Source organism: Macrotis lagotis, chromosome 1 (genome assembly GCF_037893015.1).
Source record: "Macrotis lagotis isolate mMagLag1 chromosome 1, bilby.v1.9.chrom.fasta, whole genome shotgun sequence".
Taxonomy (NCBI): domain Eukaryota; kingdom Metazoa; phylum Chordata; class Mammalia; order Peramelemorphia; family Peramelidae; genus Macrotis; species Macrotis lagotis.
In genome coordinates this window covers 501,442,012-501,465,907 of record NC_133658.1, presented here as the reverse complement: position 1 = coordinate 501,465,907, position 23,896 = coordinate 501,442,012, and the positions used below count along the sequence as shown (strand labels likewise).

The 23,896-nt window shown below is 33.9% G+C and overlaps 1 protein-coding gene across 7 annotated transcripts in view; it reads right to left on the bottom strand.

Moving 5' to 3' along the window:
- TTC3 (tetratricopeptide repeat domain 3) overlaps positions 1–23,896 on the bottom strand; it is a 187,913-nt gene that overhangs the window by 48,187 nt on the left and 115,830 nt on the right. For all 7 annotated transcript variants that reach the window (XR_012473988.1, XM_074213971.1, XM_074213968.1 and 4 more), the window contains 6 exons: positions 20,789–21,106; positions 17,995–18,261; positions 16,091–16,137; positions 9,366–9,422; positions 6,107–6,180; positions 3,091–3,249 (listed from right to left, as the gene is read on the bottom strand). Coding sequence is in view for 6 of the 7 variants with exons in the window: in XM_074213971.1 (XP_074070072.1) it covers positions 3,091–3,249; positions 6,107–6,180; positions 9,366–9,422; positions 16,091–16,137; positions 17,995–18,261; positions 20,789–21,106 (922 nt within the window). In the remaining variant the exon portion in view is untranslated. The remainder of the gene's footprint in view (positions 1–3,090; positions 3,250–6,106; positions 6,181–9,365; positions 9,423–16,090; positions 16,138–17,994; positions 18,262–20,788; positions 21,107–23,896) is intronic.

The following is a 23,896-nucleotide window of genomic DNA, read 5'->3' as shown; positions in this document are numbered from 1 at the left end:
AAGGGGAAAAAACCACATGAAAGAGTGAAACCATAAAACAAGTTTTAAAAATTGAAAATAGTATGCATTGGTCTGCATTCAGATTCCACAGTTTTTTCTCTGGATGTGGATGGCATTTTCCATCAAAAGTCTTTTAAAATTGTCCTTGATCACTGAACTGCTGAGAGGAGCTAAGTCCATCATAGTTGAACATCACAAAGTTGCTGTTAATGTGTACAATGTTCTCCTGATTCTGTTCACTTCACTCAGCATCAGTTTATGCAAGTCTCTCCAGGCTTTTCTGAAGGCAGCCTGCTCATGATTTCTTACAGAACAATAGCACTCCATCAAATTCATACGCCAAAATTTGTTCAGCCATTCCCCAATTGATGGACATCCCCTCAATTCCAAATTTTTTGCCACTGCAAAAAAAGCTGCTATTTTTTTTGTACATGTAGGTCTTTGACTGTTTTTAAGATCACATTGGGATCAAGACCTAGTAGTGGTATTGTTGGATCAGAAGGAATGCATAGTTTTTTTTTTTTCCCTTTGGGTAAAGTTTCAAATTGTTCTCCAGAATGGTTGGATCAGTTCACAACTCCAACAAAGCATTGGTGTACCAGTTTTCCCTCATCCCTTCCAACATTGATCATTTCCCTTTTTTGGTCATTTTAGCCAATCTAATAGGTGTGAGATAATACCTCACAGTGGTTTTAATTTGCATTTTTCTAATCAATAATAATTGAGATCATTTTTTCATATAATCATAGCAAGCTTTAATTTCTTCATCTGAAAACTATTTGTTCATATCCTTTGACCATTTATCAATTGGGGAATGACGCTGTATTCTTATAAATTTAACTCAGTTCTCTATATATTTTAGATATGAGTTCTTTATCAGAAACACTACTTTTGGGAGCTGTTTTCCAGCTTTCTGCATTCCTTTTGATCTGAGTTGCATTGGTTTTATTTATGTAAAACTTTAAAAATCTGATGCAATTAAAATTATCCATTCTGTATTTTATAACATTCTCTATTTCTTGTGTGGTCATAAACTCCTCCCTCTTCATAAATCAGACAGATAAACTTTATTTCTTGTTTTTCTAATTGGTTAATGGTATTATTCCTTTATGTCTAAATCAGGTACCCATTTCAACCTTATTTTGGTACAAGGTGTGAGATATTGATGGAAGAGATTTTGGTCATCATGCCATCCTTATTATGCAGATAAAGAAACAGGCTTAAAGAAGGAAGATACTATTATATTAGTATACATACAAAAAAAGGGGACAATCTCTATCCTCAGAGAACTTACTAGAACCATGTATCATGTTAACAGATACAGACATAACAGTGTGTATATATATATATAAAATGTACATAATACCTCAATTTAGAGGGGAACAAAAATGAGCCAAGCCAAAATTTTTTTTAAAAAAGCCTTTTGACAAAAAACATTTGAGCTTGGGCTTGGAGTTAGTAACTTAAAGAAACAGAGTTGTAGAGGGAAGACATCCTGTACAAAGGGCCAGAAATGGGAAATGGAATGGCATGTACAGGATAGTTTAGAGCACAAAAATAAACTGATGGGCAAAAAAAAGTCTAAAAAGGCAAGTTGTAGAGAAACTGAAGACTCTATATTTTATTCTAAGGTAGTCATTGAAGGTTCCATAGCAGGAGAATGATATAGTTAAATCTGTGATATGAGAAAGCAAGGTGACACTTGTGTACAGATTAGATTGTTGAAGAAGGGAGAGACTGGTGGTAGGGAAACCAATTTAGAAGCCTTTGCAACAGTCTAGACTATAAAAGAGGAGAGAAATATGACAAAATTTGAGAACAATGAACCTTAGCTGTAGAATGTGTGTATGTGTGTGGAAGGAGGTGGTATATATAGGATTAGTAGACATAGATGTAAGGGAAGTAAGTCAGAGGAACAGGCTGAGAGAAAATGGACTAGATTCTCGTCTTGAGGGCTTTTTTGAATAAGAAGTTAACATTTCTGAGTCATGCATTTTCTCTTTTTCTATCCCTGCTTTAAGAAATACTGAAGAAAAGAAAGTTTCTTTAGGGCTAGTAATAACTAAAATGTTATTCCTCCATCAGAACATGAAAGCTTTGATTCTTCTGAACAACCCTTCAAGAATCAAGGATCATCGTCACATGATGAACAGATATTGGCAAAAATCTCTCTCATATGAATTTTCCTTGATCTCATAAAGCATATATGAACTACAGCATGAGAGTTGGAAAGACCTAGATCAATAAGAATTCCCTAATAAGTAGTCCTCCAAGTCCTCTGCTTGAAGAAGATGAGATCCTACCACTTACTAGGGAAGCTTATTCCTTTTTCAAGCAATTCTATTTTTTTTTACAATTTTTTTTGATAATAAAATCTACTTTTCAATATCTTTCTACTGTTCCTGGTTCAACTCTCAGGAGCCAACCAGAACACCATCTGTCTTCTACATGATTGTTTTTCAAATACCTGAAAACTAACTTTCTTCATAAGTATTTTCTTTTCCAGGATAATCAAGAACTTCTGATTATCTTGATAGTATCCTGGATTGAATTCAAATTGCTTATGACATTCTTCAGACCTGAACAAGATATGTTCTTACTAATGCACAGTATGGTATGACTATCATTTCCCTCACTTTGGTCACTACAGCCCAGAATAACTTTGGAGTGTTTTTGGTTGCCAAGTTAGATCCCTTTTTGTAAGGAAAAAGGTATCTCATCATCAAGTATGTCTTTTCCACTAGAATTATGTAATATGGTAAAGGGCTGCACTATAGCACCATTTCATTCACATGCATACCTGGCATTCAGAGTATCATGACTTAAATTGTTTTACTGGCCCTACTGTTAACAATTCTCAGATTTCATACTTGGAAAAAACTATTAGTAGAACAATTGATAATATTAACAAACATTAAAAGAAAATATTTAATACTTTACAATACTTGGATAAAGGGAAGTAATAATAATAATATAATAATAGTCACTATATGAAAATGAGGTGGTAAATGTTCAAATTTTAAAATGCAAATTAACTAGAATAATGGAACTGCTGGGAGTCCACAATTTTAGAACAATTAAAGTACTTACTCATATAATGGTTCACATTTTGGATCTAGGTTGCTCTCCAACAACTTCTGATAATTGCATTTATTTGAACTATTTTTTTCATACAGAGCTTCAAATTCTTCTACTTCATCTCGAAGATAATCAGGTACTACAAATGGGTCATAAGAATTCGACTGAAGTCTATAGAGAAAAGGGAGTTTTTTGTGAATATCAAATTGTTTAATGACTAAAGAATGAAAACTTTTTTTAAAAGTTTTTGCAAGGCAAATGGGGTTAAGTGGCTTGCCCAAGGCCACACAGCTAGGTAATTATTAAGTGTCTGAGACCAGATTTGAACCCAGGTACTCCTGCCTCCAAGGCCAGTGCTTTATCCACTAGGCCACCTAGCTGCCCCAAGAATGAAAATTCCTTTTTTTTTTTTTAAGGTTTTTGCAAGGCAAATGGGGTTAAGTGGTTTGCCCAAGCCCACACAGCTAGGTAATTATTAAGTGTCTGAGACTGGATTTGAACTCAGGTACTCCTGACTACAGGGCCGGTGCTTTATCCACTGCGCCACCTAGCCGCCCCAGAATGAAAATTCTTAAGACCAATTTAAAAACACAAAATTCAGTCTTATGAACAAAAACATCCCCAGAAAACCAAAAGTTTCCCCAAATGAAAGTCAATACAAAAACTCAAGTTACTTTTTTTCTTCACATTTTGATATAAATACATTCCTAGCCTTAATCAAATTAATCTAAAAATCTTAGTTTGATACTCTGAAGAAGGCTATAACATTTTTAGTTTCCTAAAGAAATCTTAAAAATTGGTATTCTGCTTTTATTTATTTTCAAAATTTATTTATTTGTTTGTTTGTTAGTTTTCTGCAAGGCAATGGGGTTAAGTGGCTTGCCCAAGGCCACACGGCTAGGTAATTATTAAGTGTCTGAGGCCACATTTGAACTCAGGTATTACTGACTCCAGGGTCAGTGCTCTATCTACTGTGCCACCTAGCTGCCCTATTCTGCTTTTATTTTAAAGTTATATAGTATAACAGAGCAACAAATAATGAAAATTTTAAAAAAAAGCTTTATTTTAACCATTATTAAGTTTATGATAGAAAATTGGGGCATAAATCTATACTAAAGCAATAAAATTAAAAATAAAAATATAAGATTCAAGGATCCATTTATTGCTATAAAATTCTTAAGACTTAAGCAATTAGAATAAAATTATATAGGCAGGTTTTATCAATAAATTTATTTTCAATGTACACATTATCCAATATTTAATGACAAACTATTATCATTAACAAGGTAAAATTGAAATATTTTGTTTTCCCTAATTTTGAACTATTATTATTTTTTGGTGTGATTTTTAGGATATAATAAAAGAGGTATAGTAGCAATGCTGTTGAAGTAATCTAAATAATTTACCAACTACATATGGAGAAGCACATTTAGTTGTGGACACATTTTGGAAAGAACAATGAGAAATTGAAGGATATTTAGAGAAGGGTAACCAAGAGTGTGGAAAGTCCCAGTATCATGTCATATAATGATGAATTGAAAGTATGGTGGTTTTGCCATGTCTGTCTTTGTACCTCTGGGAAAGTAAATTGATATCTTTAGGTCTCAGATTCCTGATCTACAAAAAATGAGGTGTTGGACTGGATGACTTGTCTAAGGTTCTTTCTAGCTGTAAATCTATGAAATGTATGCTAAAGTTCTTTATTACTTATAAATATCATCTCTTCTTGAAAATTCATGTGTTCATAAGGTGTCAATATAATTGGACCAATTAGTAAAAAAAGGAATAAATACTATTATTAGTTATTAGTTCTATTTTAATAAATAGTTTTGGGAGACTTTCCTATAGGGTATTATCAGAGAAGCTTCAATTTATTATCCTTCTAAAAAGTACTCTGCTAGGCAGGGTTTCTAAAGTTAGAAGTATTACATAAACCAGAATTTGTTGCAGATGAGGAAACTGACTCTGGTTCAAGGAATTATCAAAATCAGCAAGTTAACAAATACAGTCAGAACTCAAAACCAAGTGTTATGAATTCAGATCTAGTACTCTTTTCCTTTGTGCCATCATCATCATCAACTCTGATGGAAAGATTAAGGAGTCACCAATTTTAGATACAATAATGAGATAAGAAGCAGATTGGTATGGCAAAGAGCAACCTATAAGAGGCTAGAAGATCTAGGTTCCATTACTAACAGGTACAGGCAGTGACTTACCCTGAAAAAGTCACTTAACCCATTAGCGCCATATTTTATTTTATTATTCCCTTGTTACATGCAAAAACAAATTTCAACATTCACTTTTTAAAATCTTGAATTCTGAATTCTCTCCCTTCCTCCCATCCCATCCCCCTCAATGAGAAAGCCAATTATTTGATATAGGTTAAAAATGTGTAGTCATGATAAACAATACAATAGTCATGTTGTAAAAGTAAACATACCCCCTCCCCCCCCCCAAAAAAGAAACCTCAAGAAAAATAATGTTAAAAAAAAGAATCCTTCAATCTATATTGACACTAGGAAGGATAGTATTTTTTATCATTAGTTCTTTCAGAGTCATCTTGGGTCACAGCAATGCTGAGAGAAGGTAAGTCATTCACAGCTGATCATCCTACAATATCATTTTTTACTGAGAGTATCCTATTCATCATTTCTTATACTAGAACAACATTTAACCTTAATCACATAACCATAATTTGTTCAGTCATTCTCTAAATGAAGGCCATCCCCCAATCTTCAGTTTCTTGCCACCAAAAAAGAGCTTCTATAAATATCCTTATACATATAAGTCCTTTTCTTTCCTGTTTTTCATCTCTTCTGTAATATAGACCTGGTAGTGCCACAGGTAAATTTTAAAAATTGTAACTATTCAAGAGTTGTTTATTTTTATTATTAGTGAGAATTTACTCATAAGAGAAACCCTTATACCAATGAAAATACAGGTCTGAAGCAAAAAGGAATATTATTTATAGGAATTATGCACTTTTAAATGAAAGTGATTAAGATTTTAAAATGAAAGTTGTACTCACAAATTATTTTCATCTGTACCAATTTTATCATCATTTTGTGTTACTCCACCAACTCCAGAGAGCATGATAACAGGCTAGATTGGGAAGGAGGGGAGATAGATTAAAAAAATGAAAAGGGATGAGAAAAAAGGGAAAAGAATTTGCATTGGTTTCTTACTAAAATATTAAAAATCTGTTTTTAAAAAAGATTCATTAGTAACAGTAATAAAGAATTTACATATTTAAGCATAAACTGATTCCCTGAATTTTTTAAACCCTGTCTGATTTTTCTCATCACAAAGAGGTTTAGTAATAGAAACAAATATGTCATGATGAAATTAATATGGTTATCTTATCTATTACAGGAAAAAAGAAGTCCACTCAATTCAAACTGTTAAATTAAAGACTATAAATTCAAAAGACCACCTTTATCTGACCTCATTCCAATATACTCATACAACAGGAAGTGAGGGGCAATTGCCTGGAGTGCCTGTTTCAATCCTTGCCAACTTTGAGAGACAGATGTTACTATTATACCCATTTTACAGCTGAGCAAACTGAGGAAAACAGGTGTTCATGAAGACTTGCCTAGGGACAGAGCCAGTAAGTGTCTGAGATCACATATGAACTCAAGCCTTCCTGACTACAGACCTGGCACTCCCTCCCTTTACTATACCACCAGTGGTCTCTGTAAGGATCACAATCCCTACAAAAACATTTGATGATAGTGAGAAAGTGGAAGAATCAAGTTGATTCCATAAGTAAACTAATATGCCTCAAGGGCCTAAGTTTAAGGATATTTTAAAAATCTGGATTTCAGTCCCACTTTCATTTTCATCACTTTACTACACAACCTCACTATCCTTTTCAAGTATCCCAGATTCATGACCTAGACATTACCCTTGACTCATCTAATCTGTTGCCAAATTGTGCTATTTCTACTTGCACAGCATCACTCTCCTCTGGTCTCTCTTTTCAACTTACGCAGCTACTACCCTATTTCAGTTGATGCTCACCTTTCAGTATGCTCTTATTTGATAAAGTCAAAAAAGAATAGCATCAGGAGCAGTGTAAATTATACAACAGGAAAATCACTTGATGAAAACGCTTTAAATGCTATGCTTAGAGCTTTGTACTTTGAAGAGAGCTGAACCCTGTTGCAGTTTGAGCAACTGCTCTACTTCCCCCATCAGGTATGAGAGGGAGAAACAGGGAGGGGAAAGAGGTTTGCATTTTCTTAGTTGTAAGAAATCTGGATATAAATGCATAATGCAGAATACTGTTGAGTAAAAAGCTTGCTTGGTTATTTACTTGATCAGCAAGCCAAGCTGAGGATCTTCACAGTTTTCAAGATCAAGGCAACTATTTAACAATGTATGCAACAGTTTTATTATTTTCTTAGAACCCTTTTAAACTACTGAAAAAATTTTAGCTTCATCAGTTTGGGAGAATATCTGCACAGAAGGAATTTTGTGAAGCCTGTAAGAGGAGCAGTCAGCAGAATAGTAGACAGTGTGCATATTGTTCCTAAAAGGAACAAGGACTTGTCATGGACCTCTCTGGTAGGTTTCTGTGAGTGCACACTCTCCTCAACTAACACTGGGCATATATGTGAGAATAAGGTTATGTAAATATCATGGTATTTTGATTACTATTCAGTAAGTATGATGTTACATAATTAGTTTTGCTTCTGTCTTATCAGGAAATCACCAATCACTACTTCTTTCTTCTTCCTCTGATCTTTGCTGAGTGATCGCTTTCCTAATAGAAGCTATGAATACATAGCACCATTCCTTGGAATACAAGAAGCTACTTCTTCACAGTGTATAGTTCCCTTCTCTTTTAGGAAGAATCTTTTATTTCAGTGGTCATTGTTCTTCCCTTCAATTCAGTAATTATTTTTTAAGCACCTGCTATGTTCAGGGGATATACTAGGTTTGGAGATGAAAGCAACATTTCAGAAATACAAACTTTCTTTTTCTCTTCTCTTAATTATTCCTTACCAACTACCTTCCTTCCCTTAAGTCCTTTAGGTCTTCCTCTTTTTCCTGTTTCTATTCCTCCTTTTCAGATCCTTCACCATGTCCTTCTGCTTCTTTTTGATTCTCTACCTTTTCCTCACATTCCTCTTTTTCTACTTCACATGTTCTCCTAGATTTCCTCTTTCCAAATTCAATCTTTAGGTTACTTCAAAACTTCAAAGCTAATAAAGTCACTTTCAAAGTTCCTTGTTTTTCACTCCAATACCATCTCCTCCTTTTTTTTCCCAGGGAGAAGCCAGTCACAGAAGCAAAAAGACCACCACATTACACTCCTGTCTGCTTTTATTGATCAAAAGCTGCCAACTCAAAATGAGCAAGCAGGAAGTCTAACAGTTGTTAGCTAATCTACAGGGATTCTATTCAGAGTTACCAACCTAGGCCTAAAGGTTTGCTTTTTTCCCTCCAATATTTTAAATTACACTTAATGATGTTTTTGGTTAGTTTTTTTCCTAATAATTCTATTACTTTAGATGAAGCAACTTTCTATAACTTGACAGAGTTTAGTCTTTTAGACATAAAGACTATTGTTTTCCTTTTCTCAAAGAAATATTGTGTTAAAAACTTGTTCTTCCATTAGTTTTCAGTGTTCTATACTATCAAGTTAAATTTTTTTTAAAATATAAAGTCTAGGAGGTAGAAACAAAGTGATGCAATATGCTCTTCTCCAAAAATATACTTAAATTGCCCAGCACAGTCCAGCAGAAGAAGACTATGCTAAGACTTCTAGTTTGGCAAAAAGACTCATGAAGGACATGATAACTGTATTTAAGTATCTGAGATGTTTTTATTTAGAAGAGATTTGTTTTGTTTAGTCTCCAAAGGGCAGAACTAGTAGAAATGTGTGAAAGTTGCCAAAAAGCAAATTTGAATTGAAAAGCTAACAGAGGTGCCCAAAAGTGGAATAGGCTGCTTTAGGAACTAGATTCTCTGTTCTTTGAGATCTCCAAGTTTGATTTATGTAGGTTATGTTGGTTAAAGAGAGAATTACTTTTCAGGTATAGGTTGGACAAAATGGAACTCCCTTCTAACTCTCAAATTCAGTAAGTCTGCAAAAGTTTTAGAGGAAACACATATAAAAGAGCTTGTCACCAAGCTAACTGAAAATCATCATTTATGAAAAAAACGTTATATTGAAATTCAGAAATCCCTTCAAACATTTCAAAATTACCATGAGAATCAATTAATCTTTAAACTAAAAGTTTAAGTTTAATATAACACATAGAGAAAAGATTGATTACCTTTGATTCCTTGTGCTTCTTTTTTCTGGTTTTGTTTTTTACCTTAATTCCATTAGTCTAGAAAAAGAAAAAAGAATTATCAGTTGATATACATTCAGGAAATAAAATTTTGGAATACTGGATCTAATATTATGATTAACTTCCCATAGAGATTATAATGTAAGTATTAGCATAACTAGGTAATATAACTTGATTAATTATCCTGTATAAACAGGATGTTCAGCTCTCATAATCACATAATTTTTATGTATTCCATGAAATCTATTGCCAGAGTCTGGATGCTAGATCAAAATCAGGGGCAATGGATTATCAGCTAGGTGGTATAGAGGGGTAAAATGTGATTTTAGAAGACCTGGATTCAAGTAAAAATTTCTCTACTAATTGGCTATGTGATCTTAGCCAAATTATTTCATTTCTCTCAATATTTGTTTCTTATCTATAAAATGGGAGTGATGATACATAAAGTTCTCACCCACAGTATTACTGTGAGGAAATGCTCTGTAAAATAAATTTTGGAGGAAGGTAGTTTATGGTTAAAAATGCAAAATATTATACAATTTCATTTCAAATTCCCTTAGTAGCTAATTAAAAGTAATAATAATTTCAAATATTTGGTAAAATTATTCTTCTAAAATTAAAATATATACTATTATGCCCTCATCAGAAAGATTAGGGGTTTTATTTTTAACACAAAATTTTAGTATTTTCTAAGTTCAGGTCTTATGTAATATCAAGTAATTATTCAGTCATTACACAACTGGCTATATGATTAATATTTTTACATTCTTTTATGATCTCAAGTATAATGCTACCTTTACAATTTAATGTGTATCTGTTTTTTTCTCTTTGAAAACTCTATTCAGAAAACATTCTCTTCATTTATCCATATAAATACCTACATAAATTTATCTATATGAAAATTATTGCCCAGAGAAAACAGATCTTATAACTACTAAAATATGCAATTCTGAAGTGAACATTTCAGATTCAATATAGTCAACTAAATTGCAAAGCAACTAAGAAGTTCACTTTGTTTTCAAAAATCCTCTTAAGACAAAATAGCAGACTTAAATGCCTTAAGAAAAACAATCATCTACATATTGTTATATCAGCATAATGCTATCCAATTCCAGTTAAAGTTAGAAGTATTGAGATTCTGAAGAACCTACTTAAAAAAACCCCCCAAAACCAAGAATGGACATTATGGAGCATTATGCAGTTAATTGCTGATTATCTGCTCTAAATTCCTAAATTCAACAGAAAAATAGAACTGTTTTCTATAAAATAAAAGGTAAAGGGGAGGTTAATAAGCAATAGATAACACAAAAATAATTTTAATTTAGTTCTGGAATAAAATTCCAGTGGAAAGTATTTGAAAACTTTGCATGTCCTGTCCTTTTGTTCCTTCTTAATTTTCTCTGGATCTTATCCAATGTCTAAGGCCCAGTGTAGTATAAAGGAAATACCATAACTCAATATCAGATAACCACCCCCCCCAAAATAAAAAACAATAGCAGTAATGAAACAATCATATGTAAGGCAACTGTAAAAAAATAAGTGTTGGCAACATTTTGCATCTCTTTGGGAGGAGGGGATGTGATCAGTGATTTAACTGGTATAGAGATGATGAAGATTGGCTCTTCACCTGTAATTTAAAGTCTTAAAGCAGGGTTTTTTTTTAAACTTTTGTTTTGCATTATGGACCCTTTGATGGTCTGGTGAAGCCTACTGACTCACCCTTCTCAGAATTTGTTTTGATATGCTTAAAATAAAATGCAAAGAATTACAAAGGAAACCAATCACACAAAAATAAAATTATTAAAATATTTTTCCCATCCAAGTTCAAAGTCTCCTGAAACCTCTTCATGTATCACTTGAGATTCCAGGGTGAAAATCCCTTTCTTTAGATGAAAGGTAACACAATCAGAAATATGACATCACTCTAAGACTAATCTTCAAATCACTAAACCACATTGCCTCTCAAATATATATTTAATATAGATAATTGTAAGGGATCTTTTTAACTGAAAGATTAATGAGAATTAGCATGTATTATTAACAGTAATATGAAGGATTACTCCTACTCATTAAAAGAGGAAATGAAAATAAAAACAATTCATAGATTTTTCTTCATACCTAGAAAATTAGAAATAGCCCATACTATTTTATGGGTTGGGGATGACAGGCATATAAATATATTCTACATGAAGTTTTGAATCAGTACAACTATTCTGGAAAGCAATATGAAATTATGCTAAGACAATGAACACAAACCCTTTAACCAAGCGATTAGATTCTACAGCTACCTAGTCACCCCCAGTGGTAAAAAAAGGTTCATTATATACCAAAATAAACATAGTAACACTTTTTATAGAAGCAAAAAGGTAGATTTCTTTTTTTTTGTTTATTTTGTTTTGTTTTAGGGTTTTGCAAGGCAAATGGGGTTAAGTGGCTTGCCCAAGGCCACATGGCTAGGTAATTATTAAGTGTCTGAGACCCGATTTGAACCCAGATACTCCTGACTCCAGGGCGGGTGCTTTATCCACTGCGCCAACTAGTCACCCCGAAAAAGGTAGATTTCTAAGAATTAAGAATGACTGGGGTGTCGACTTCCAGCCAAGATGGCGGAGAGAAGACAGGCACAGTTCTAAAGTCTCCTGATCTCTTCCCCATCTATCACATGAAACAAACATCTTAAAAGATAGCCGAAACAGGAAACCCAGAAAGAAAAGCCAGGAGAGGATTTGTCTCCTGCAGCAGCCTTGGCTGAGTACCAGCAGGTGAGTCTGGGCTCTGAGGGAGATGCAGCCTGGGATCAGCCAGATTAACAGCTGAATTGGAACCAGGAGTCTGAGGGCCCGAGAGCCGGACCTGCTGGATCAGCGGTGGGGCTGGACGCGCTGGACGAAAGGGGCTTGGGTCCGCAGGGAAGCAGAGGCGCTGGTGTTCGTGCTGTCCCCCTGGAGCTCCGGGACCAGGCTGGGGGAAGAGTTCTTCGTGCAGGAGAATGGCAGACACCATCCCTAGGCTTCTCAGGTCTGAGAAACTCTGAGCCCATGCCTCCATTGCACAGAGGTCTCCTCCCCAAACAAAGGCAAACTACTTCTGCCTCAGGCCCAGTTGTGTGAGCAGAAGAACCTGCCCAGCTGAGGAATGACCTCAGGCCAGGGTAAAGCCCACCATTGACTGAAGGCAAAATAATTCAATAGTTCCAACTCCTGCCTTCGGGCAAAGGGAGAAGGCCTCGCAACCAAGGTCACAGACACCCCAGAGAGGGCAACCAACACCTCCTACTGGCCAGCCAGAGAAACTGCACTCAGTAAGGCCTTCAGCAATCCCAAGCCCAGGTGAGCCAGCCCCCCTTCCCCCAACTCAAGGTCTTAGCATAAAGAAGAAGGGTCAGCGGAAAGGTGGATCCATAGAAAAATTCCTGGAAGGGAAAGACCCCAACTCAGAGAGACCTGGAACCTGTGAGGAGAATACAATCTGGTCTCCAGCACAGAAAGACTTCCTTGAAGAAATAAGGAAGGAGCTTAAAAATTTGGGAGAGACAATTAATACCTTGCAACAAGAAAACAAAACCTTAGAAAGTACAATTGGACAAACACAAAAGGAGAATAAATCTCTCAGATCAATTGGACAATTACAAAATTAGAATAATTCTCTCAGATCCTCAAACAAGCAAATGCAAAAAGAAATTAATTCTCTCAAAACCTCAATTGGTCAAATGGAAAGCTCTTTCAAAAGTAGAATTGACCAATTGGAAAAGGAGTTGGCAAAAGGTTAATGAAGAAACTCCTCCCCCCCAAAAATAATGGAGTCTACAGAAACTAATGACTCCATGAGACAGCAAGAGTCAGTTAAAGAATGACTGGGGTGGCTAGGTGGCTCAGAGGATAGAGCACCGGCCCTGGAGTCAGGAGTACCTGAGTTCAAATCCGGTCTCAGACACTTAATAATTACCTAGCCGTGTGGCCTTGAGCAAGCCACTTAACCCCACTGCCTTGCAAAAATCTTAAAAAAAAAAAAAAGAATGACTAAAGGGGGCGGCTAGGTGGCATAGTGGATAGAGCACTGATAATGGAGTCCAGAGGACCAGAGTTCAAATTCAGCCTCAGACACTTAAAAATTGCCTAGCTATGTGACCCTGGACAAGTCACTTAACCCTATTACCTTGCAACAAACTAATAAATAAATAAACATAAATTTTTTTTTAAAAAGAATGACTAAAGAAATTATGGCTTTTAATGGAATGACAACTATACCAATTCAGAGAAATGAAGAGAGGCTTATATAAGCCTAAGCTGAGTTAGATAGAAATAGGGAAACAATTCACATAATGACCAAAACAATATAAATGGAAGGAACAACACAAACTAAAAACAATCTTGAGGAGTATTTAATGATTTAATGTCAAGGTGGTAGGAAGTCTCCAGTAGAATATCCTACTTGATTGTGGGCTAATAAATCTTATAACCTGGATAAAGGAACAGAAAGTATGGCCATCAAATCTGCAGATGAAATATAAAGCTGAGAAGAACAGCAAAAAAAGCACATAAAGTCAGGATCCAAAAAGATCATGAGAAATGAGGGCATTGGGCTTAATTTAAAAAAGATGAAATTCAACAGGGACTAAATATAAAGCAATAATTGATTATAAAAATATCTATAATTTAGTGAACTGAAAATTCAATTTGATTCATTTTCTCTTTGAAAATTCTATTCAGAAAATATTTTCTTCACTTATCTATATAAATATACTTATATTAAAATTATTAGGAGTTATGTGACAAAGAAAATTGTTAGGTCTTATGTGGTAGAGAAAAAATATTAATAGGATCTTGACAGAGTAGTTTGCCATTTCCTTTTTCAATTCATTTTAAAAATAAAGAAACTTGGGGTGGCTAGGTGGTATAGTGGATAAAGCACTGGCTTTGGGAGTCAGGAGTACCTGGGTTCAAATCTGGTCTCAGACACTTAATAATTACCCAGCTGTGTGGTCTTGGGCAAGCCACTTAACCCCATTTGCCTTGCAAAAACATAAGAAAAAAATAAAATAAAATAAAGAAACTGTAAACTGGGCTAAGTGACTTGCCCAGGGTCACACAGCTAGTAAGTTTCTGGGGCGATTTGAATTCATAAAGAGGTGTTTTCCTGATTCCAAGTCTGGTATTCTATCCGCTGCACCATCTAGCTGTTCTAAGAAAATCCCAATTATAGTCATGAAGTGTTAGACATGACTGAGAAAAAAAAAAACTAATGGGATCATGTTCAGTTAGATGGTAAAGTGGATAGAGCATGGGACTTAGAATAAGGAAGACTCATATTCATGATTTCAACTTTGGCCTCAGACTTACTAGAGTGTGTTTTCTCATCTGAAAATGAGCTGGAGAAGGAAATGACAAACTACTCCATAATCTTTGCCCAAAAAAACTTCAAATGGAGTTATAAGACTGATGAAAGGAAAATGGCATTTTAAATCAGGAGAAGAAAAGACTTAAGGGGATCAGGTAGAATAGTGATTTAAAACATAAAATCCAGTCTACAACACTCCAGTGTTGGACAATACAGATCAAAATGTAATTGGGTTGTATATGATAAAATATACTAGAACACTGATGTTAATATATATGGTTTTCTAAGTCAATTTGTAGACCCAGTACCCATGTAACCACCCATGTAGTTTAGTGGTCCATTTTCCATTTCAATAACTACTAAGGCTGCAGAAGAGGGAATAAGCTAGTTCTGTTTAGCCCAAGAGAGCTAGGAGCAAAGACTAGAAGCTGCCAAGAGGCAAATTCAGGGTACTATGTTCCAAAAAACTATCTAACAATTAGAACAGTCCTAGAGAGGAATGGGCAATCTTAAAATATGGCAAATTTCTAATTAGAGGTCTTTAAGTAGAGGCTAGATGACCAATAATCTTAATCTGGAACATTATAGTGGCAAGAGTTGGACTAGATGGTCTTATTTAAGTTTCTTCCAACTATAAAATTCTGTAATTCTATGATTATGTAGTACCAAAGAAAGAGACAAAGTACATGTCCATCAATTAAGGAATGGCTAAATAAAACATGGTACCTGGATTCAGAGTAGCATGGGAAGAAATTGATGCTAAGTGAAATAGGCAGGACCAGAAAAAAAAAAAAAACGAGAAAACTTCCCTGATGAAGATTGAAAAGAACAGTAATAAAGACAAATAGTATATAAAGGATTACTAAACTTGGCTCTGCACAAGAAAAAATAAAATGTATCTTTTGCCTAAAGAGGTGGAAGACTAAATGTTTGTTCTTTATTCTTGAAGGCCATGACATCAGGGAGGTGATACCAGGACAAGCACATGAAGTGGACTTGAGTGAGGGAGGGTGTGCTAGATCATCAGCCTGACTTTCTCTCCAGAACCATCTGGGTCCAATAGTCAGAAATGAATGGTCGATTGGATGGAAGGCATCAGTCTAAGTGTCAAGTGTCTGAGTCTGGATTCGAAGTCCTGTCCTCCTGACCTCCTGACTACAAGGCTAGGCTCTATCTCTGTACTACCTGGCACTACACACACACACACACACACACACACACACACACACACATATACACACAATGGATACAATCAGAAATGAAGGTGAACTAAAAAGAAAAGAGATTAATAAAAAGTTAAAACTAAAAACTCTTCTCATTGAAATATTGGGATAAATAATTGAAATATGAACAGCAAAACAATAACTTACTGAAATATCTTCATTCTCTTGTTTCCTTAATATAGTGCAAGGGCCATCTATTGAAAGATAAACAATTATATAAGAAAATCCCAAGTATATATATTTTTATAAAACATACTGAAACTGTTGGGAAAATTATCCCAGATGTGAAATAAATGAGCAAAATATTATACTGCTGAATATTACAACTTTGGATCATAAATCAAAAGCAAAATAGCTAGAGAAAAACTGTGATTAAAGAATAAATTAAATGGAGTACCAAATTTATGACAAAACCTAAATAACACAGTTTTAGTTCTTTTAGAGTAATAATTAACACAAGGAAAGTATATTTTCTTTTGTCAATTACAATCTGACTAATATTCCCTGCAGTCAACAAAAATATTCACAGGCAAAACAACTCCATTTTTTTTTTATGCTAGATGATGCCATAGAAAGGATCTTACTGGGGTTAAATTCTTTCTTAGAATGTTCTTAAGTGATACAATCATCTTTTTTCAGCTAAATGACTTGGGTAGAATTTTATGATATTAGCAGTCCAATTTAGGTTAGATGTTTTTGGTATCAATTTGAAAATTACTTTCTGAGCATTAAATAATTGCTTTAGAAGAATTAAGCCACTTAACTTCATTTGAGACTCTTAATCAGGAGTCTACTCACTAGAGAACTAATATTCTGAAATGGAATCCAAGAACATATGATTTCTAAACTACTTTGTAGCCTCCTCTGATTTTTTCCTCTTAAAATAAGATAGCAAGAAAAAGTTTAGTTTCTAAGGCACATATGTATGTGCACGCATACACAATTATATATAAAAAGGCATGAAAAAATAAGGAAATTGAAGCACAGTAGAATTTGGTGACTTATTCAGTAATACATAGCTGATTAGTGTCAAAGCTAAAACTAGAACTTTAGATTCATGTTTTCTAAATTATAGTAACTTTGAATATACTACTGTCACTCAATAGTGTTTAATTAAAACAAATCTCATATGGCAAAGAAAAACTAATATTATGCTATTCTTATGCTAAAAAGAACCATACTGACTGATACAATTAGCTGATACCAAGCAGTCAAATATTTTCTTGAGTTTTATACATGACATATTTTTGAACAGGCTCTGCCTCTTTAATCTTAAATAATATGCACTTTTATAAAGTGAAAATCAATTTGAGTGGCTAGATTAACTCATTTTGAAATGGCCAAACTTCAAAATTCATCAACATCCTCAAAAACTCTTAAATACTAAAATATTTTTTAAGAAGCTGAACTGTCATTAATATTGAACTCATCTTGTTGAATCACTGATGAAAGATATAACACCTCTATAACTTAGTAAAGTCTTTGAGAGCTAACATAGCTTAAATATTCATCACTTTGGGGGGTGGGGATGGACATCCTTAGCTAACCTAGTCTTCAGACAACAATATATGGTCCATTTCTAAGCTTTCTCTCAAAGCCTTTTTAGCCTGGTAGAACTTTCTAGAGCTTGAACTCTGATAACAAAGCTTATGTCCCATAAGACAAGGTTAGGGTCACCTTAATAGAAAGTCCTCCTAACAGGTAAAAATATGATTTCACCATTTTTCCTGGGCAAATAAGAATAAGGACCAGTAATTAAAGTGAATGTTCATTTTTTTATAGACTTTATTTACACTGTAAACAAGATCATATAATTCCATCTGAAGATTAAGTAAGGGTCTTCATTCCTCAAATCTAAAGTTAACATTTTTGTTCCCAATTTCTGAAATAAAATAATTCAAATAAATGATGAAATTCAATAGAGTTGGAAAATTCAAGCTCATATTTGAAAATTTAGTCTTAACTTGCAAGAATTACCTAAGGTTAGAAAGAATAAAAGGCAGAAAAAAGTTTAGGTGAAGGCATGTTATATTGTTGCTGTAGTTACATACCCATTAAATCAAAGAATTCATCTAAAGCATTATGCAGTGCTGGAAACTTGTCTCTATTTTCTTCTAAAAGCCATATTATATAGCGAGCTTCCTCCAAAGATCCCGGATTATGGAAATATTCAACTATTCTTCTTTCTTCACAACTGGTAATTATGTGGTCTAGTTTATGACCATATTTCTCACTCCAAAGAACTGTTACAAGTTTAAAATCAAGCTTTTTAACACAATCACCATAACGAGAAAAAAACATCCTTGTAGCATCCAAACCTGAAATTAAAAAAATATCTCTTATCAAATCATAATTATTTCTTAAGAAATAAAATATGGAATATCCATTTTTTCTGTGTTATGAAGTTCATCTTAACAATGCAAAGTAGAAATAAATAACACAAATAATATTTTAAGAGAAAGCATTTAAAATTTGTAGTTCAATCATTTCAGTCATGTCACTCTCTGTGATCCCATTTTGGCATATTCTTGGCAAAGATACTGGAGTAGTTTGCCATTTCTTTCTCTAGCTCATTTCATAGATGAGGAACTCAAGGTAAATGGGGTTAAGTGACCTTCCCAGGGTCATGCAATTAATAAGTGTCTAAGGCCAGATTTGAAGGCAGGAAGATGAGTCTTTATGACTTTAAGCCTAGTACTCTATCTTCTGTGCTACTAAGTTACTCCAACAATAACAAAAAAAAATTTTTTAAGAGAAATTATTTAAAATACTGAGTACAAATTTTAAAAAAAATTCAAGTGCATCATCTACCTAATTTGCTAACTAACTGTTTAATTACAATAATTTTTAAAAGCAGGTAGATTAGGGGACAGCTAGATGGTACAGTGGATAGAGCACTGGCCATGGAGTCCAGAGGACCTGAGTTCAAATTCAACCTCAGACACTTATAACTGCTACTACTTCTTCTACTTCCCTATTACTTTCAAATCTGATGGTTACTATTAAAATCTCTCTCCCCATTAATGGCTCAAGCTAGTCCCCATATACCACCTATACAGTCAGTAAATCAAGACAGCTGGACATACCAAAGAATCAATAAATACTACTGAAGCACTGTTCAGGACTTGATTTTAAATTAAAAAAAAAATTAAATGAACCTTACTTTCAAAAAGATTATATTTATATTCTCTTGTGGGAGATATTAGTACATTTAAGTAGATAGAGAATAAATATAAAATAATTAGAGAAAAAAAGAAAACTAGCAGCATGGGCTGGAATTAGGGAAGGAGAAGAGGCTAAAAAAAAGCAGAAACAATTTTAGAAAAATTTTTTTTTATCTAAAATATGCTTTTCTCGGGGGTGGCTAGGTGGCATAGTGGATAAAGCATTGGCTTTGGAGTCAGGAGTACCTGGGTTCAAATCCAGTCTCAGACACTTAATAATTACCTATAGCTGTGTGGCCTTGGGCAAGGCACTTAACCCCATTTGCCTTGCAAAAACCTAAAAATAAAATAAAATAAAAAATGCTTTTCTTTGATATTTTAGTGGTTATATTTAATTACTCTATTTGTCTAGGCATCGAGGTGGCAAAGCACCTTAGTCAAGTCATTGAATGTCTGTTTACTTCAATTTTCTCATCTGTAAAATGGGTAAAATAATAGCAGCTACCTGTCAAGGTTGTAAGAATCAATGAGATCATATTTGTAAAGTACTTTACAAACCTTATAAGCATTAGATAAATATTAGATAAATACTAGCTATCATTTTCATGGCTATAGCTATGAGGAGTCAAAAGATTTACAAGATTGCTAAAGGGGCTCCTGACACAAAGAAACACTAGTATACTCTCATCTTATGTTCTACACCAATCATGTGGTATTTTTCTTTTATTCAGAATCAGAATTTACTTTCAAGATAATTCTATTCCCTTTAAAAACTTTTCCCTTGTCAGTTTAGTAAGAAAAGTTGGTTTTTAATTATTTTTATTGAACTGACTATAAAGCTAAAAAAAATCCTATAAAACACAATCATAAATTTATAGATAAAAAAGAACTTTGGAGGTCATTTAGTTCAATACTCTCAATTGTTTTGAAGATAAGAAAATCAAAGTCACCTAGGCTGTAAAGACAGATCTGAGATTCAAAGTGCAGGCTTCAAGCTCTGAACACTGTGCTCTTTCCAGTGTACCATGTTGTCTACTACAGTATAATTTTCTCCTAAGACCATTACAGGTCTTCATTTAAAAACCTCTATACAGTTATGGAACACGATTGTTCTATTAGAAACCAAGAGGGATGGAATTTCAGAGAAGCCTGGAAGGATTTGCATGAACTGATGTGGAATGAGATAAGAACATTGTATACCAACAGCAACAAGGGGGTGATGATGATCAACCTTAACAGACTTGCTCATTCCATCAATGTAATAATAGAATACCATCTGTATCCAGAGAAAGAATTGTGAAATTTAAACAAAGACCAAAGTCTTTCTTTAATTTTTTTTTTAAAAAAGTGTCTTATGTACTACAAAATCTTGCTATCTCTAATATTTTATTTTCTCCTCAAGGATATGATTTCTCTCTTAAATTCAATTTCGATCAATGTATAGCATGGAAAGAACGTAAAGATTATTAGACTGTCTTCTGTGGGAAGATGGGGGGAAATTGTAAAATTCAAAACCTTACAAAAAATTACTATTGTATATAATTGGGAAAAAATTAAATATTAATTAAAAATAAATAAAAAATAAAAATCTCCATAAATTATAAATGGCAAAGAAAATGAAAAAGATATCAAATTGATTATTCAATATACAATAAAGTTTCTCTAGAAGGAAGTTACATACCTAAACTATTGAGTTTCTGGATCCAGTCACGTAGTTTGGGATTTATTCCTTCGAATTCACTCAATACATGCAGAAAAATTCTTGTGTTTACTCTATTGTTTTTCCGTATTAAATTCTCAATGAGATGCTCCACTGCTTCACTTAATTCAGTACTATTAAAATAAGAATCTGCATAATCCTCCGTATTTATTACCTTCCAAGAAAGCAATTCTCTGAGAAGTTTGGAAGTGTCCTGGATGCCAGATTTAATTTGCTCAGCATTTTGTTTTATACACTGCAAAATTCTATCATCGGGGAATTGGCAACTTTGTACAAATCCTAAAATAGAATTAGCACATATAGCAGCATTAGTCAAACAAAAAAATGAATTCAATCATCAGATAAGTTGAAGAAGATAAAAATATAACACAATATTACATAGTATGTTGTACATAGCTTATTTTTTAACTTATAATTTTTAACTTAATAGATTTAAAGTTGAAAACTGTCCCAATGTTCTTTTTTTTCGAATACTATATTTACTACATCTCTCCTTTTTGCAGTGTAGGTTTCATTTTAAATATCACTTAATAAACTACTATAAATGTTAGGTAAAAAATGAACTTTTACATAAGGAATAACAAAACAAGTCAAATGGGAATAATTATTGAAAGTACTGAAAAAAAAGAAAAGGAAAGGAAAGAAAAAGAGAGCAGCTAGGCGATGCAGTGGTTACAGAATCCAGCCCTAGAGTCAGGAGGACCTGATTTCAAACACTTACTAGACGTATGATCCTAGGCAACTCACATAACCTTAATTGCTGCTAAAAGCAAAAGAAAAAAGAAAGAAAGAAAGAAAGAAAGGAAGGAAGGAAGGAAGGAAGGAAGGAAGGAAGGAAGGAAGGAAGGAAGGAAGGAAAGAGAAAGTACTGAAGATGTGGATGTAAATTCAGAACCACGGATAGAACATTTTTATCAAAATAAAAGTGACTGACAAAGGTAATTTATTCATTCATTCATTTATTTTGAGTTTCTTTTCTTTTTCTTTTTTTGCGAGGCGATGGGATTAAGTGGCTTGCCGAAGGCCACACAGCTATGTCATTATTAAGTGTCTGAGGCCGGATTTGAACTCAGGTACTCCTGACCCCAGGGCCGGTGCTCTATCCCCTTTACCACCTAGCCGCCCCAAAAGGGAATTTAGAACTTTGTTTTGAATCAATTTTTTTTATTACTTGTCTTTTTACATAAGAGGCTGAAAATTTTAAACTTAAAATAAATGTTTATGGACATGCCGATATTATTAAAAATATTACCTTATAAATTAGAGACCAGAGAAATTTACCTAAGTGAATTCTGAGGTCTAGATGTTTCTATTTTAAAAAATAATTCTCAGTTCAGTTTGTGCACCACAGCAAATAGATGGCATTCTAATCACCATTAGAATACATTTTATACTTGAGAAAGATAACATTGAACAGATGTCTGATGATTAGTTAATGCTGAATATGATAAAATCAGAAAGATATATTTTGGGGCGGCTAGGTGGCGCAGGGGATAGAGCACCGGCCCTGGGGTCAGGAGTACCTGTGTACAAATCCGGTCTCAGACACTTAAAAATTACCTAGCTGTGTGTCCTTGGGCAAGCCACTTAGCCCCATTTGCCTTGCAAAAACCTTAAAAAAAAAAAGATACATTTTTTTTTCTTTTCTTAAAATATAAGATCGACTGTGAAAAAATAAAGTCCACAGTATAATATCTGTGAAAGAAAAGTTATGATAGTATATGGGATATTTTATTTTTAAAATGTGAATCAAGAATCTTATATCTTTGAGGGAGTTCCTGCTTATTTGAATTACCCTGAATTTTGCTAAACTAATGTTTTCTGTCTTCTGCAGTACTTCTAACTAATGTTCTTTATTGGCTTGCATTTTTTTTCCTTAAATAAGGCACTAGAACAACCAATCAATTAAAATATACCAATTCCCTACTATTGGTTATGTATTGTGTTAAGCATGGGGGAACCACAAAAAGAAACAAAAGACAGTCTCTACCCTCAAGGAACCTTCAATCAGATGGCAGAGACAACAAGCTAACATTTATGTTCAAATAAGCTTATATAAAGGATAAAGAGGGAAAAAAATAAAATAGGAAAGACACTAGAATTAAGATGGATTGGGAAAGGCTTCCTGAAAAAAGATGAAATTTTAGTTGGAAATAGGAAAAAAAACAAGCCATGATGCTAGTAAGCACCGATGAAGAGGATTTCAGGTCCAGGGGACAACAAGAAAAAGTGCCCAAAGCTCAAAGATGGGATATCTTGTCAATGGAATAAGTGGCAGAGAATAAAGTTAAGAAACCTGGAGGGGACTAGGTTATAAATGGGCTTTTAATTTCTTTTCTTCCCCCCACCCCCAAATATGTTATGAATGTTTTTCAACATTCATCTATATGCATATATATATTTTTAAGTTACAAAATTCCTTGCAGCATCCCCCCCCCAGTGGCGAACAGTCAGATTAATATTGCACTAACATATTTGTGTTAAACATGTTTACAGATTAGTCATTTTCAGTACATGGAATTAGGATTAAGGGAAAGAAATACAAAAGAGTTAATTTTTAGAAACGAATGTAGTGTTCATCAGATTCTGATGGGTTTTTGTTTTGTTTTGTTTTTATTCCTCTAGATGGGGATTAGCATTTCAAAAAGAGAATTTTGTATTTGGTCTTGGAGGTAATAGGAATCCACTGAAATTTAATGATCAGAGGAGTGATATGGATGGATCTTCACTTTAGGAAAATAACAAGTGGCTGAATGAAGTATGAACTGGAGTGAGGGGAGACCGGAGGCAAGAAGACCCATCAGGTATAACATTACAATTATCTGGGCATGAACATGAGGTGAGGAATGAGGACTTATTTCAGAATGGTGGCAGTGTAGAGAAGTGGAAAAAGGGTATTCAAGAAATGTGAAAGGTTGATATGGAGAGGGGCATTGAGAGATAGTGAGGATTCGAGGATGACATTTAGGTTGCCAATTTAAGGGACTGAGAATGGTGTTGCCAACCAACAGTATTAGGAAAGGTGTAGGGGTAAAGATAAAGTAGACATATTTAGTTTAAGATGACTAC